This window comes from Geotrypetes seraphini, chromosome 7, assembly GCF_902459505.1.
Source record: "Geotrypetes seraphini chromosome 7, aGeoSer1.1, whole genome shotgun sequence".
NCBI classification, from domain to species: domain Eukaryota; kingdom Metazoa; phylum Chordata; class Amphibia; order Gymnophiona; family Dermophiidae; genus Geotrypetes; species Geotrypetes seraphini.
The window spans coordinates 10,258,143-10,274,389 of NC_047090.1; the positions used below are offsets into that span (position 1 = coordinate 10,258,143).

A 16,247-nucleotide genomic window follows, 5' to 3' on the forward strand; every position below is an offset into this window, starting at 1 on the left:
CAGGTCCTATTTTGAGGCCCTCGGTATGCTTATCCTAATCACAAAAGTGAAATAAAACAGTTTCTTGATCAGATGTCTCTTTAGCTATAAATTACAATTATTATTAAGACTTAGCCAAAAGGAAAGATTTATAAACTATAAAGAGTTCTACCTCAAGCAAAATTGTTATTTCTTTAATAAGACATTAACTATTTTTTCTGAGGCCCTCCAAGTACCTTCAAATCCAAAACGAGGCCCTGCAAAGGGTTTGAGTTTGAGACCACTGCCTTAGAGGGAGCATCAATTACATGTACTAATCGATGAAATGGGATTTCACTGATTCTCAATTTTTAAAACTTCGGACAGCTAACATTTAGAGTTGGCACCATCCAAGTTTTTACTGCATGGACGGCTGTGTTAAGTGTAAATAGAGAACCGAATGGCTGAATATCCATTAGCTGTCTGCCCAGTATTGACCTCTGAATATGCTGCCTTTTGAAGTTTTATCCCTGTTTTCTCTCTCTTATTTTTTCTAGACTTGCCCATGGGTTGGGAAGAAGGCTATACTTTTGAAGGCGCAAGATACTACATCAAGTAAGTTTCCACGCTCTCCCGGGGAGCTGTGAATCCTTTACCCTCAGTTTCTGCACTGATCAGGTTCTCTTAAGGTGCGATTACTCTTATTGGAAAAGGTGCAAATTTCTTATTGGAAACAGCTTAGATTTAGGTGAGCTAGAGGTAAGCTTTTGAAATAAATTAAAAATTAGCTTTTTTTATTCCGCCAATTCCTTGCGGTTCTAGGCGGATTACAAAAGGATGAGCTTCTGGTCATTTGGAGTCTGGGGATGGAGTGAGGATATTGGTTGAATCGGGAGTTTGTCTTGACATATTTCTTGAACAATCCGGTTTTTATTTCCCTCCTGAAGGTGGTGTTGAAATCCAGTAAATTTGCGATGCGGCTGTCTAGTTTTGCTGCTTGAGTGGCGAGTAGTCCGTCGTGCATTTTTTACACTGAATGCCTTTGATTGGGGGGTGGGTGAAGGGTGTCTGAGTTCTCCTTCGTCTGGAATAGTTGTTCCAAGTTAGGCGAGGGTTCAGGTCCATTGCCATAAATATGATGCTGGAAATGAAAAGTTGTCTTTTTTGTTAGTAACTGTATATACTCATGTATAAGTTGAAAAATGTCAACTCTAGAGCAACCAGGGTCATCGTGAAATTAATTGCAACCCCCACCCCCATCAGTAGCACAGTTCAGCTTCTCTCCCTCCCTTGGCCTGCAGTTGGTCAACTCAATCCCACTCTATTATCTATAGAGCAGCGGAAGTACCGTGATAAGTCTGGGCCACCCGTCGGTCTCTCTGGAGCACTTTCTGACCTGTCCCACCCATGAAGAAAGAGGGCGCTGAGTCACAAGGAGCGCTTCAGAGCAGGCCTAGGTGTATATGCTGCTCTATAGAAGACAAGTTTGAGAATAGATGGTGGCGGGGGGTGGGATTGAGATTGGATTAAAGAGTGAAGGAGATGCTGGCCCCCACGCTAGGGTGGAGGGGAAAGATTAGAGAGATAAATGGGTCTAATGTTGGATAGTGGAAGAGAAGCGATGTTTGACTCAAAGGGAGCAGTGTTGGACCTGGAGTGGGAGAAAGGGGAACTAAACCAGGAAGAGGAAGGGAGTTGGAGGGAAGACTTGACGGAGCATTTTTAGTCCCCAAACTGCCCTCAACTTATAGCCAAGATCTACTTGTACATAGGTAGACGATTTCCTTGTGATCGTGGTCTCCTAGCTCTGGCTCTGGCTGTGCTTCTCTTGTTTGATAGGTACGTGGGTCTTTTTGTTGGAGGGAGGAAGATGTATTGCTCCAGTTCTGTGACGCAGCATCCCTACTACTAATCATTTCTATAGGGCAGCTAGACATACACAGTGCTGTATGCATTCTAGGCGGATACCTGACCCTAGTGGGCTCACAATCTAAATTTTGACCCTGAGGCAAAGAAAGGTTAAGTGACTTGCCCAAGGTCACAAGGATCAAAGCCCAATGCACGAGAGCTTTTAGATTTCCCGGAAGAGGTTTGTTGTGTTAAGATGAATTCCTCGGGACTGAATCCTCTTGTTTACGCATGGTTTACCCAACATGGCATCTCTTCCATACATTCACCGATCATTTCCAGGTTAGATTATTCTAAGGCAAAAACCCACAAGACACTTCGCTCTCCTACAGCTTGTACAAAACTCTGCCAATGCACACAAATAAAATCACGTGACAGCTCTTCTTAGAAAAGAACCCTGGCGATCAATTAACCATCATATTACTTACAAGCGCTTTTTTCTCCTTTACTTGGGGCAGCCACCTTTTTCTTTCCAGATTACTCATCCCACATACGCCATCCAGAAGTCTTCGCTCTTTCATTCCGATCTTTTGACTGGGTACCAAGTCTCTTTTTCTTCCCATCACCCTGACTCCTTCTTACCTCTACTTCCTGACCTAAAGTTGCTGTAATTCACGCTTCTCCCTGGACAGAGATCTTCCAGCCACACAAGGGGAGGGTCATTGAGGTGGGCAGACTGGATGGGCCGTGGCCCTTATCTGCCGTCTATTTCTATGTTTCTATGTTTCTAAGTTGGTTCATACTTATATATATTTTATTGATTTTACACTAAATTTGAAACTTGAGTTGGATGCCGCAGAGGTTGCCCTCAGTGTCATCAATGTCCGATTCGTTGGCCAGATTGTACTTCCAGCCCTCTTAAAATGCTCACTCCTAGAAAGCCATTGATGTGTCTGGTGACCTAGAAGCTTCATTTGCTGCTGCGCCTGTCACTGGGTTCATAGACAAAATCACGCGAGACAACGGCGCGCCGACAACTGAGCGCAAGGTTGACAGTGCGCCAAAGAAAAGCACTATTTTAAAGGGTTCCGACGGGGGTGTTGGTGGGGAACCCCCCTATTTTACTTAACAGACATCGCACTGGCATTGTGGGGGGCTTGGGGGGTTGTAACCCCCCTCATTATACTTGAAACCAAACTTTTTGCCTGTTTTTTAGGGAAAAAGTTCAGTTTTAAGTATAATGTGGGGGGTTACAACCCCCCAAACCCCCCACAACGCCAGCGCAATGTCTGTTAAGTAAAGTGGGGGGGTCCCCCCCCCACACACCCCGTCGGAGCCCTTTAAAATAGTGCTTTTCTTTGGTGCACCGTCAACCTTGCGCTCAGTTGTCTGCGCTCAGTTGTTGGCGCGCCGTAGTCTCGCGCGATTTAGTCCCGTCACCCTGTCACTGGGCTACTTTTGGGACTTTGCCACTTGCCACTGTTGAAAACAGGCCACAGGGCTCTGCTCTTCTGTTCTCTTTGATGAGATTTCACCTGCAGTTGTATGTGCGCTGTTGTTTGAGCTTGGTGCGTGGATATGCTGACATTAGAGGAGCAGGTGTTGAAGTCGGGGGTCCTTCTCGTTCTCCGTGGCCACTCGGAGCCAGTGGAGGAACACTGCCAGGGAGCTGAGGATCCACAACCTTTTCAGCACAGTCTAACTGCAGACAAGTCAGTGTTTGCTTTGGGAATCACGTGGAATCTCAGTAAGCATTAACCGCGGCTTAGACGAAGTTGGTGCATGAGGGGGGAGATTGTAGGTTTTGCTGTTTGGGATCAGGCACAAAGGGAGCAGCTTGGAAAACACAGCCACGTCTGGGGCCTCTGAGGAAGGGGAAGGAGAATGGTTTGCCTGCAAGGGATTTGTTTGCTCAGCGAGATGAAAGTCGATCAGTTTACTGAGGGCTCCCCAAATCCCACTGCTCAGACCACATTTTTGAAAGGTGAGATTAGAAACCGCACTTTGCCATTTCCATCTTTTCCATGCATTCGTTGCACTTTGGGGCGGAAACCGTGTACCAGTTATTTCTCACCTTTCCGGTTCAAGCCTTTGGGGCTTCCTCCTGCAGTTTTTTTTTTTGTCCTTATGGCAACTTTCTGACATCACTCTTATTCCTAAAGTCTCCTGTTTTTGATTCAACCTGTTTTCCCAGTTGCTTAGAAAAGTGATGTTTTTTGGGATTCCCACCTTGAAGGTGTCAAGAGTGGTATCTTCCTGTGTTTCCAAACAGACAGCACCAGAAATGGTAAGGCAATATAGAAACTTAAAAAAAAATCAATAACAGAAAGGATTGGCACTTCTGTAACAGCGTAAAGCGACCATGCCTTTTCTGGGCGCTTCCTGAGGGCTATTTCTTCTCAGGAAAAGGACCTTTCCCTGAATGAAACTGGTGAAATGCTGTTTGCACGGAGATGGTTTCTTTGGTCCTAAGGCCAACAGATTTTTGTCTAGACGGGAACCAGGAAACTTCAGCTTGGCCTATTTTGTGTGCAAAAGTGAGGTTAGTGACATGGCGTTAATTTGAAACCAGAGCGAGCAGTACTGCGCATGCTCACGTTTTAAGCGCAGGGTTGGCTTTCCTCCAGAACCAGCTTTCTTTTCGGTTTCTGTCATTTCTAAGGGGCATTATGAGTCTACATTTGTTGGCGCTGCTCCTCTGGCCTTCCCGCTGGTAGGAAGAAAATTGAGTACTCTTGACTGTCCCCCAATGAGCAGCTTGAGTAGAGATTGGCTTTTAAGAGTGCCTTTCATTCCTATCACAGTATACGCTAACATGCTACAAGGGATTGGTTTGGGCTGTTTTTTTTTTTCCCCAGAGGCTTTGGAGGCATTTTAAAGCGAAACATTTTGCCAGCTTGCAGTCTCCCATTCAGTGGTGTGTGCGTAGCCTGAGCCCCTGGAAATGCTGTGCTGAGATGACTCTGCCCTGTGTGGGTGTGCTCTGGCGTCCTTTGGGCTTTGTTGGGAAAACACAGCGGGTAAACAGCAAAGCATGGGAGAAGCCGGCTTGGGATGTTCTTCCTGCAGGTGTCTGCAGAGCTCATTTTCTCTACTGGAATTATGCAAGTGGCATGCCACCACGCTCAGCTTACCGCTTGGCATGGAGTCGACCTCTGCTTTTAAACATATGAATATGCAGTGGTAGCTTTCTTTGCTTTGGATAATGAGGTTTGCTCTGTGGGGGTTTTGGAATACACAGCAGGACTTTGAAGCACAGCTTGGAGTGATAGAGAAAGGGCTGATTTTGGCACTGTGCTCCCCAAATGCTGTGGAGAGGGCGTCAGTGCACTTAATGTAAATCTAACGTCCCTGTAACATCTAGAATTAAGTACCAACAATAGATGCACCAGCCGATGCTTAGGGGTGAATTAAGAACATAAGAATAGCCTCCTCGGGTCAGGCAAGTGGCCCATCCTGTCTTCTCGGAGGCCAATCCAAGTCACAAGTACCTGGTGAAAACCCAGATAGCAGCAGCATTCCGTGCCACCGATCCAGAGCAAGCAGTGGCTTCCCCCATGTCTGTCTCAACAGCAGTTTTCCTTGGGACCCTGGGCAAGTCACTCAGTCCTCCATAGCCCCAGGTACGTTAAATAGATTGTGAGCCCACCGGGACAGAGAGGGAAAAATGCTTGAGTACCTGGTTGTAAAAACCGCTTAGATAACCTTGATAGGCGGTATATAAAAATCCTAATAAACTTGAACTTGTCCAAACCTTTTTTAAAACCAGCTACGTTAACCGCTCTTACCACAACCTCTGGCAACGCACTCCAGAGCTTAAGTGAAACAACATTTCCTCCTAATTTAATTAGTAAGTCGGCTTTAACAAGCTCATAATTGAAAAACTAAAAATGAATTGGGAGATAAGCGCAATTCTGCAAAAGGTAGGCGCCTAACGCCATACGCGTGTTTAGGGGTGGAGAAAGGCGCGATTCTCTAAAGGACTTAGGCCTTTAAAAACCAGACCTACATTACAGGCGTCTAAGGTAGGTGCCACTAAGCGCGGGTAGACCTCTAAGGTCTGTGGCCCAGAAAGCAAAAAAAGACAATTTAATCATGAAATTATAATGTGGATTGGATGGACCGTTTACTATGTACCGTTCGCTTGACCCAGTGTGACATGTCTTGAGGGTAATTTTTATAGGGTGGTGCCTTGGATAAGGTATGGAACATTTTTCATACGCTGACAGGTTAAAAACGCTGGGGCTGTTCTCCCTGGAGAAGAGGAGACTTAGAGGGGACATGATAGAAACCTTCAAAATCCTTAAGGGCATAGAGAAAGTGAATAAGGACAGATTCTTCAAACTGTGGGGAGCCACAAGCACTAGGGGTCACTCGGCGAAATTGAAAGGGGACAGGTTTGGAACAAATGCTAGGAAGTTCTTTTTTACCCAGAGGGTGGTGGACACATGGAACGCGCTTCCGGAGAATGTGATAGGCCAGAACTCTGTACAGGGGTTCAAGGAGGGTTTGGATAGGTTCCTGGAGGATAAGGGGATAGAGGTAGGTACCTCAAGATATAACTTGAGGTAGGTTACAGAAGTGGTCAGAAACCACTTCACAGGTCGCAGACCTGATGGGCCGCCGCGGGAGCGGACCGCTGGGCGAGATGGACCTCGGTCTGACCCAGTGGAGGCAACTTCTTATGTTCTTATGTTCTTAGAAGAAATAGAAATAAAACAGCCGCCTTGTTGAGCAAAAGAGGACAATATCTAATCTAATCTCCAGGCGACTTAGGTCAAGAAAGGAATTGCATTAGAAGCTAAAGATTCATGTCGGTGGGAGGAGGAGTTTAGAAACGGCTAAACCTAGACATAAGAGTTTGAAGGTGCTGAAAAGGGAGGGTGAGGTGAACGGGTAATTGGAAAGCGACAAAGTGGTATAATTGTGTCGATCCTGTCAGGTGGGTGTCGAAACATTTTAACTTGAAAGATCTTCCTGCATCCGAACACTGCGTCATCTTGGGCTCATTTCTGACCTGAAAAAGAAGGTTGTGCCGTTAAAATCTCACCCCAAAAGTAGTCCCAACAGAAAAGCTATCATCTTATTTTCCTTTCGTTTGTTTTAGTTCTACTTAAGACCGTGAAACGTGAACTATTGTGGCAAGCCCACGGTTTATGTCTAGGTTAAAGAAAATGTCCTCGCCAGCGTTCATACGTAAATGATGTCATTTTATAGTTTGTGCATGTACTCCCCTGGCTCACCCTGTGCCACGCCCCTGGCTTTGGGTTGTTTACCCTCAGCGGGTGGGTGCTTTACCCTTATCGAATTCGTCTGCTTGTAATCCATTATTTGTCCAACCAAGTACTTTCTTAATTCTCTTCCAACTGTTTTAACTTGACGGCCGCTGAGCTGATTCTGATCAGGCCTAACATGTGCAGCTAAAGAGAGGACTTGATGGAAACGGGGCGAGAAGTATTGAACTGCAACAAATGAGAGCGAGAGAGAGAAAAATTAAGCTTTGGAGGAGGAGTAAGACTGGTGGGGGGGGGAAGGAGCACATTTGTCAGCAGGATTTTAATGGAAGAAGAGTTACGGACCATTGTTTCACCCTGTTACAGGTCAAGAATCCCATTTATCGCCAAGAATTTGCCAGGCTCCCTGGCTGCAATTTGGGTGAAGACAGGCCTTCTGAAATTTAAAGAGAGATGGCTCCAGCCTGTCTGCTGTTCCCCCTAATTAGCTTTAGATTGGCTTAATGTCCAGACTTTCTCGTTTATGCTCTGCTAGCTGTGTATCGTTTTACTAATTTAACTCATCCGCTGTGCACTATTCCTGATCCGGGTGAGCATAATTACTCGCCTCTTACATATCTCGGAGCGGGCTCTGTCCTTAGCAAGGTACCTCATGATATGTATGCTTGTTGGAATCTGCCTAGAAATGTTGATAGAGCGGAATATAAATCTTTTAAATAAATAAAATTAAGAATCCTGGAGCTCGAAAAGCCAAAACTCTCTGGGCCACCTTTCCAAAGTCAATAAGCCTGCCGGGATGCTCTCTGCCACTGCGACACTTAAGAAATCTTTCGGCAGGAACTACCCATTAATGGTGCTAAGTGCTTCCGAACAAAAGGGAGTTGAGAAATGCCGAACTTGTGGATTGAACATCTTTTGCTGCTCTGTCTGGCACCGTTTGAATCAGATAGGAAAAGGGGATTGATGAAAAGAATGGACGGTGCTGGGACTGAGCTGGAGGCAGGAGCAAGGATCCGAAAAGTTCCTGGAGGCTAGAGGCGGCTGACAGGTAAGCAACTTGTCTAGAAAAGGTTCCTGGAGGACAAGTCCGTAGTCTGTGGAAGCCGCTGCTTGCCCTGGATCCGTAGCTTGGAGTTTGGATTTCGGCCAGGTACTTGGGACCTGGTTGGCCACTGGAAGCAGGATACTGGGCTGCGTGGAATATTGGTCTGATCCAGTATGACGATTCTTATGTTCTTACGTTAAAAGAGGAGAGAAAAGGTACAGCATAGGAAGAAAAGCATCTTTCTGGCTGGCCCAGAACATCCTCTCCGACGTCAAAATTAATGTCGGAAAGAAGACTTCCTGTCGGCTTTAGCAGCAGCAGCAGCAGGACGGTAAGATAGCAGCCGACCCGGGGAAAGGAAGGAGGGAGGCGGCTTCTTTTTTTTTTTTTTTTTGCACGACAGGGAGGGAAGGAGGTAGGCAGGCAAGCAGGCTGGCTTTGGCCAGGAAGGGAAGGAGAGAGGTAGACAGGCAGGCAGGCTGGCTTCGGGGGTGGGGGTGGGACAAAGCGTGGAAGGCAGTGAGAGGGACATAGGAAGGAGGCATTGGGGGCACTAAAGACATGGGAAGGATGCACTGGGGCACTAAGGACATGGGAAGGAGGCACTGGGGGCACTAAAGACATAGGAAGGAAAGAGGGAGGAAATAGAAAGGGACAATTCTTGGGCCTGAGTGCAGAAAGAAAGAAATAAAAGAAAGGATACACAAACAGAAGGAAACGCAACCAGAGACTCATGAAATCACCAGACAGCAAAGGTAGGAAAAATGATTTTATTTTCAATTTAGTGATCAAAACGTGTCAGTTTTGAGAATTTATATCTGCTGTCTATATTTTGCACTATATTTGTCTATTTTTCTATAGTTACTGAGGTGACCAAGCTCACGGAGATGGGGTGGAAACGGGGTTTTTAAATTTTAGTCCTAGTAGTTTGTCGGTCCACAAAATAATTATTTTATTTCTGCTTGTCCACGGTGTAAAAAGGTTGAAAACCACTGCACTAGACTACCAGTGATTTACGTTCTGTGTTGAGGGAGGTGGAATAGGGGGTCCACTAGGCCAGTGATTCTCAAACCTCTCCTGAGGGAACACTAGCTAGGTGGCGTCTCATGCATATTTATTAAGATTTGCATATAATGGAAGTAACAGACATGCAGATCTGTCTTGTGCATATTTATTAAGATTTGCATATAATGGAAGTAACAGGACATGCAGATCTGTCTCGTGCATATTTATTAAGATTTGCATATAACGGAAGTAACAGGACATGCAGATCTGTCTCGTGCATATTTATTAAGATTTGCATATAACGGAAGTAACAGCACATGCAGATCTGTCTCGTGCATATTTATTAAGATTTGCATATAACGGAAGTAACAGGACATGCAGATTTGTCCCGTGCATATTTATTAGGATTTGCATATAATGAAAGTTACAGGACATGCAGATCTGTCTCGTGCATATTTATTAAGATTTGCATATAATGGAAGAAACAGGCATGCAGATCTGTCTCATGCGTATTTATTAAGATTTGCATATAATGGAAGTAACAGGGCATGCAGATCTGTCTCGTGCATATTTATTAAGATTTGCATATAATGGAAGCAACAGGGCATGCAGATCTGTCTCGTGCATATTTATTAAGATTTGCATATAACGGAAGCAACAGGACATGCAGATTTGTCTCGTGCATATTTATTAAGATTTGCATATAACGGAAGTAACAGCATGCAGATCTGTCTCTTGCATATTTATTAAGATTTGCATATAATGGAAGCAACAGCATGCAGATCTGTCTCGTGCATATTTATTAAGATTTGCATATAATGGAAGCAACAGGGCATGCAGATCTGTCTCGTGCATATTTATTAAGATTTGCATATAATGGAAGCAACAGGGCATGCAGATCTGTCTCGTGCATATTTATTAAGATTTGCGTATAATGGAAGCAACAGGGCATGCAGATCTGTCTCGTGCATATTTATTAAGATTTGCATATAACGGAAGTAACAGGACATGCAGATTTGTCTCATGCATATTTATTAAGATTTGCATATAATGGAAGCAACAGCATGCAGATCTGTCTCTTGCATATTTATTAAGATTTGCATATAATGGAAGCAACAGGGCATGCAGATCTGTCTTGTGCATATTTATTAAGATTTGCATATAATGTGCGTCGGGGGGGGGGGTGCTAATCAGTGTTGAGTTTAGCACCCCTAATGGTTTGAAGAGCTGGCTGCTCTGCTCTCTGGGGACCCTCGGGGATAATGCTTTTCTGGCAGTGGCTTCTGTATGAGTCCCTTGTGTGTTTTTGTGGTTAAAGATTCCTCCCCCTCCCCAATTATGATGCCCATGCACTTGTTTGGACTGGGTAGAACTTTTCTTTGCTAACGTCCCTTTAATGCAGGCTTTTCAACCCCTTCCTCCTCCCCATGACATAAAGAGGTGTATTTTCTTTTTTCTTTAATTAATAGCTTTATTGATTTTTCAGTTCCAAGTAAACAGCAGACTTTAATATCTCAAGGCCCACAACACACAGAATAGCCATTAAACAGTCACAGAAGAAGCAGGCCCCTGTCATTCCGTAGTTGTTTGTGTGCGCAATGAGTTTTTCTAGGTCTTTACCCCATATGGCAGCTTGATACGATAGCAGTTGTTGATGGTGTCTCTTATATTTGCACCCTCTAGCCGGTGGGGAGATAAATATCGTGTGTGTTTTTCTTTCATGTCTGTTGGTTGGGAATGAGAAGAGGTCTGTTATGTATTTTGGGGCTAGGTACTAAATGGTCTAGCCCCAAAATACATAACAGACCTCTTCTCATTCCCAACCAACAGACATGAAAGAAAAACACACATGAAATTTATCTCCCCACCGGCTAGAGGGTGCAAATATAAGAGACACCATCAACAACTGCTATCATATCAAGCTGCCATATGGGGTAAAGACCTAGAAAAACTCATTGCGCACACAAACAACTACGAAGAATTCAGAAAACACCTAAAAACTTACCTATTGTTGAAATACCTAGGTAACGAACCGGAACATCAACCCCCCTCGTAACATCACCACACACCTGAACTTGCAACTGTTAACCCCAAACCCCCTAATCACTAAACATGAACACAACATGAACTTACGGAATATTTCTACTTCTGTGTAAACAACTTGGCGCTTCCTGGCCTTGCAACACACAAACTGACGTTAACATTACTAATGTTATCAGATGTACAATGCTATACTCTTTAAGTAGTTGTACGAGATATACACTGCTATACTCTCTAATTCGCTGTATGTAAAACTTATCTTGATTGTATTTACAGTTTAGTTTATTGTAAACCGCCTAGAAGTCGCAAGATTACAGGCGGGATATAAGAATAAAGTTATTATTATTATTATTCCTAATCACCCTCGGATCCCCTCGTTCCTCCCTTAAATCAAATTACCTTTCTTCCAAAACTGAAATTTTTCTCCTTTTTGTGCAAAATTTCTCACTTCCCATCTGTTTGCACCAGTCAAAACCAGCTCACACAAAGCCTCCCAATCCGGTTCAAAATGATGTCAAAAAGTCAAGCTCTGTTTTGGCCTCTCTGTTGTGATCCATAATTTGTGACCATTTTTGAAAGGCCTCCATTCCAAACCCTGGCCATGGAGCTAGGTCCCCTCCCACCTTTTCCCCTTCCCATTCTTCCCATATGTGTCCGTGTATAGTACCATCTCAGGAGGGCCTTTAGCAAAAGTGTGGCCTTACCCACGTAGTTTCCCATAAGGGCCTTCCCACATCCTCCTCCCATGCCTCCTATCTTGTATTTAATCGTTGAGAAATTTCTGAAATTGTCCCTCGCCTTAATACTGGACCTAATAGTTTTTCAAACCTAGTTTGCCCATGAACTAATTCCCTCAACATTCTGGAGCTCTAAATATAATGTTTTGCCTTCAGATAGGGAAAAAAATCTTCGAGACCCTAGCCCATATTGATCCTGTAGTTCCGCAAAGGTCAGATCCAAAAACGGACCTACACACATCAAACATTTACTTCCCCAAGAAATAAAGATATTCTCCCCTCTATCCAGAGCAAATTCCTTATTGAATCTCAATGGAATAAGCCTCCTCCCTTCCAGCAGAGGACCCCTGACCTCTGTACGTACTGAATCCGGGTCCCCTCCCAGGGCAGATGTAACAGTGGCACCCTGAAACCCCTGCTTGTGTTTGCATTTCTGGGCTTCCCATTCTAGCAGTGCTCTCAATTGGGCTGCCTGAAAATATCATCTTAGGTGAGGCTCCCCAATTCCACCCTCTCTTTTACTTAATTAACCTGTCTGTGGGCCCAAATGAACCCTATCAGTTTCTTTTGCAGGGAGACAAGTACCCTCCTGTCCACCCATATCAGAAGAGTGAAATAAAATCAGAAGATGGGGCATAATCATCCCATTAATTATTCCACCACGCCCTACCCAGGAAAAGGAGAGCCCCTGTCATCTATCCAAGTCTACTTGGCTCTTGCATAGAATGGGTACATAGCACAGACCCCTGGGGAACCCCATTATTTACCCTTCTCCATTGAGAATATTGACCAAACCTATTCTCTGTTTTCTGTCTTTCAACCAGTTCTTAAGCCATAATAGGATATTACCTCCTATCCCATGACTTTCTGATTTCCTCAGAAGTCTTTCTTGAGGTACTTTGTCAAATGCCTTTTGAAAATCCAAATGCATAATATCAACTGGCTACATAAGGATTGCCACTGCTGGGTCAGACCAGTGGTCCATCGTGCCCAGCAGTCCGCTCACGCGGCGGCCCCTAGGTCAAAGACGAGTGCTCTAAACGAGTCCAGCCTCACTTGCGTACGTTCCAGTTTAGCAGGAACATGTCCAACATCTTTATCCACGTGTTCATTCACCTCTTCAAAGAAATGCTGTAGATTAGTGAGGCAAGATTTCCCTTGACTAAATCCATGTTGGCTTTCTTTCATTAATCCATGCTTATGTATATGTTCTGTCATTTTATTCTTTATTATAGCCTCTACCATTTTGCCCGGCACAGACATCAGACTTACCGGTCTATAATTTCCCAGATCACCTCTGGAACCCTTTTTAAAAATTTGCCTCAAGTTGGCCACCCTCCAGTCTTCCAGTACTATGCTGGATTTAAAAAAAAAATAAATAAATTACTAATTGCTAACAATAGCCCTTTAAGTTCATTTTTCAATTCTGTCAGCACTCTGGAATGTATACCATCTGGCCCAGGTGATTTGCTATGTTCAATTTGTCAAACTGACCCATTACATCTTCCAGTGTTACAGAGATTTGTTTGATTTTTTTCTGATTCATTAGAATTGAATACTGTTTCTGGCACCAGTAACTCCCCCGCATCTTCCTCGATGAAGACTGAAGCAAAGAATTCATTTAATCTTTCCACTTTTATCCTTTGGTCTTCTAGTAGTCCAACCGATTCTCTTTCCCATTTCTTGCTTTTAATATACCTAAAAAAGTTTCTACTGTGTGATTTTTGCTTCCAGCGCAATCTTCTTTTCAAGGACTCTCTTCGTCTTCCTTATAACACCTTGCATTTGACTTGCCATTCCTTGTGCCGTTTACAATTCTTTTCAGTCAGATCCTTCTTCCACTGTTCACTACTGTTGTCTTGACTTTCTTTCATCTCGACCTGCGTCAATCGGGCTTTCACCCTCCTCATTCTATGGAGTCTTCCCTTGCTAGCGTCTTCAATGACCTGTTCCATGGCCAAATCCAAAAGCCTCTACTCCATCCTCATCCTCCTTGATCTATCTGCAGCTTTTCACACTGTAGATCACCACCTACTCATCAATACGCTGTCCTCACTTGGGTTTCAGGGCTCTGTTATCTCATGGTTTTCTTCTTATCCTTGCCCTTGCATTTTTAGTCAGTGTACTTCAGGGCTCTGTCGTGAGACTGCTTCTTTTCTCCATCTGTACTTTGTCATTTGGTGCTCTAACCTCCTTCTATGGCTTCCAGTATCCCCTCTATGCTTATGATTTGCAGATCTACCTCTCTACACCTCAAATTTCTACAGGACTCTAGGCCCGAGTCTCGGCCTGCCTGTCTTACATTGCTACCCGAATGTCTCACTGCCGACTAAAATTAAATAGGCCCAAGCCTAAACTCTTTTCTCCTAAACCCACCTCTCCTCTTCCTCCATTCTCTATTTCTGAGGATAACACTCTTCCTCCTTGTTTCTCTGGCTCGGAACCTCAGAGTCATCTTTGACTCATCTCTTTCCTTCTCTTCACATATCCAACAGACTGCCAAAATCTGCCGTTTCTTCCTTTACAACATTGCTAGAATCCAGCCTTTCCTTTCAAAATCCTATATAATAAAACGCTAGCCGCGCATGCGCACTCAACTGCGTGCTTCTGTTTTCCCTGATCTGTGAGATGTAGGTCCGTGGCATTGCAGGAGTGTGCATGCGCGCCTAGGGTTCTTTTCAGTTCGTCTTCGCCCCTCCCCCACCAATCCCCGTTGAGCCTCCCACCCGATTTTCCCTTCTCGCGGTTTGCCCGGCTCCCTTAGTCCCTTGCCGCCGCCACCCCCTTCCCTTCCCGCGGTCGACAAACCTCTTGGCTCCAGCAGCGGCCGCAGCACTGTAAACACGCTGCTTCGTGGCCTCTACTGCTTTGATTTGCTCTTCCGTGTCCCTGATGACATCATCAGAGACGCGGCAGAGCAAATTGGGGCAGTAGAGGCCACGAAGCAGCGTGTTTACAGTGCTGCGGCCGCTGCTGGAGCCAAGAGGTTTGTCGACTGCGGGAAGGGAAGGGGGCGGCAGCGGCGGCGGCAAGGGACTAGGGGAGCTGGTCAGACCGTGGGGATGGCGCGCATCTTCAAAAAAGTGTAGGCAGGAGGCGAGTGAAGGAGTTTCAGCTCAGAGGAACGGCTGGAGGGTGCTGCAGGTGGCCCATACAGGTAAACATTCTCACAGGAGGGGAAAGGGGGCTGCTTCGGGGGGAGGAGTGTGCTGGGAGGCAGATCGTTTTGCTTAGGGGGGAGGAAGACAGAAGGGGTGCCATGGAGAGAGAGGGAGGAACTGGAGGGGCAGAGGGAAAGGGGTCTGCTTTGGGGGAGGGGTGTGCTGGGAGGTAGATAGCTTTGCTTGGGGGGGAGACAAAATGGGAGCCACGGAGAGACAGTCAGGGAGGAATTGGAGGGATAGAGGGAAAGGGGTCTGCTTTGGGGGAGGGGTGTGCTGGAAGGTAGATAGCTTTGCTTGGGGGGGAGACAAAATGAGGGGCCACGGAGAGACAGTCAGGGAGGAATTGGGGGGTAGAGGGAAAGGGGTTTGCTTTGGGGTAGGGGTGTGCTTGGAGGCAGACAGCTTTGTTTGGGAGGGGAGACAGAAGGGGGGCCACGGAGACACTGTCAGGGAGGAATTGGAGGGGTAGAGGGAAAGGGGTCTGCTTTGGGGGAGGGGTGTGCTTGGAGGCAGACAGCTTTGCTTGGGAGGGGAGACAGAAGGGGGGCCACGGAGACACTGTCAGGGAGGAATTGGAGGGGTAGAGGGAAAGGGGGCTGCTTTGGGGGAAGGGGTGTGCTGGGAGACAGATCGTTTTGCTTAGGGGGGAAGACAGAAGGGGGGCCACGGAGAGACAGGGAGGAACTGGAGGGGTAGAGGGAAAGGGGGCTGCTTTCTAGCACCCGTTAATGTAACGGGCTTAAACACTAGTTGATTCATAAGATCAGGATTCTTGGAATTCTCTTTGATGATAAATTAACCTATCATGATCATGTCAGTTATGTTGTAAAATCCACTTTTTATAGGCTCCGACAAATTCGTTCAATGGCTAAATTCTTATGCCCAAAATCTTTAAATATACTGGTTCACTCTTTGGTCATTTCCAAAATTGACTATTGTAATGCCTTATTTAAAGGACTAGCTCAAAAAGAAATTAGACGTCTACAAATTATTCAAAATGCCTCAATCAAGCTTATTGAGAAACCTAAAAAATTTGATCACGTGACTCCCCTACTTGAGAAGGCACATTGGCTTCCAGTAGCTCACCGAATCATGTATAAATTATGTCTGCTTACTTTTAAGTCCATAGTATTTAAAACCCCAGCATTCATTCATAAAGTTTTGATTCCTTACACTACTTCGAGAGTACTACGGTCAACTGATCAACATTTACGGG

The 16,247-nt window shown here is 45.3% G+C and overlaps 1 protein-coding gene across 3 annotated transcripts in view; it reads left to right on the plus strand.

Annotated features, from left to right (window-relative positions):
* The window catches only part of PLEKHA5 (pleckstrin homology domain containing A5), a 299,351-nt gene that overhangs the window by 23,562 nt on the left and 259,542 nt on the right, over positions 1–16,247 (plus strand). For all 3 annotated transcript variants that reach the window (XM_033951918.1, XM_033951920.1, XM_033951917.1), the window contains exon 3: positions 516–573. In XM_033951918.1, coding sequence (XP_033807809.1) covers positions 516–573 — 58 coding nt within the window. The remainder of the gene's footprint in view (positions 1–515; positions 574–16,247) is intronic.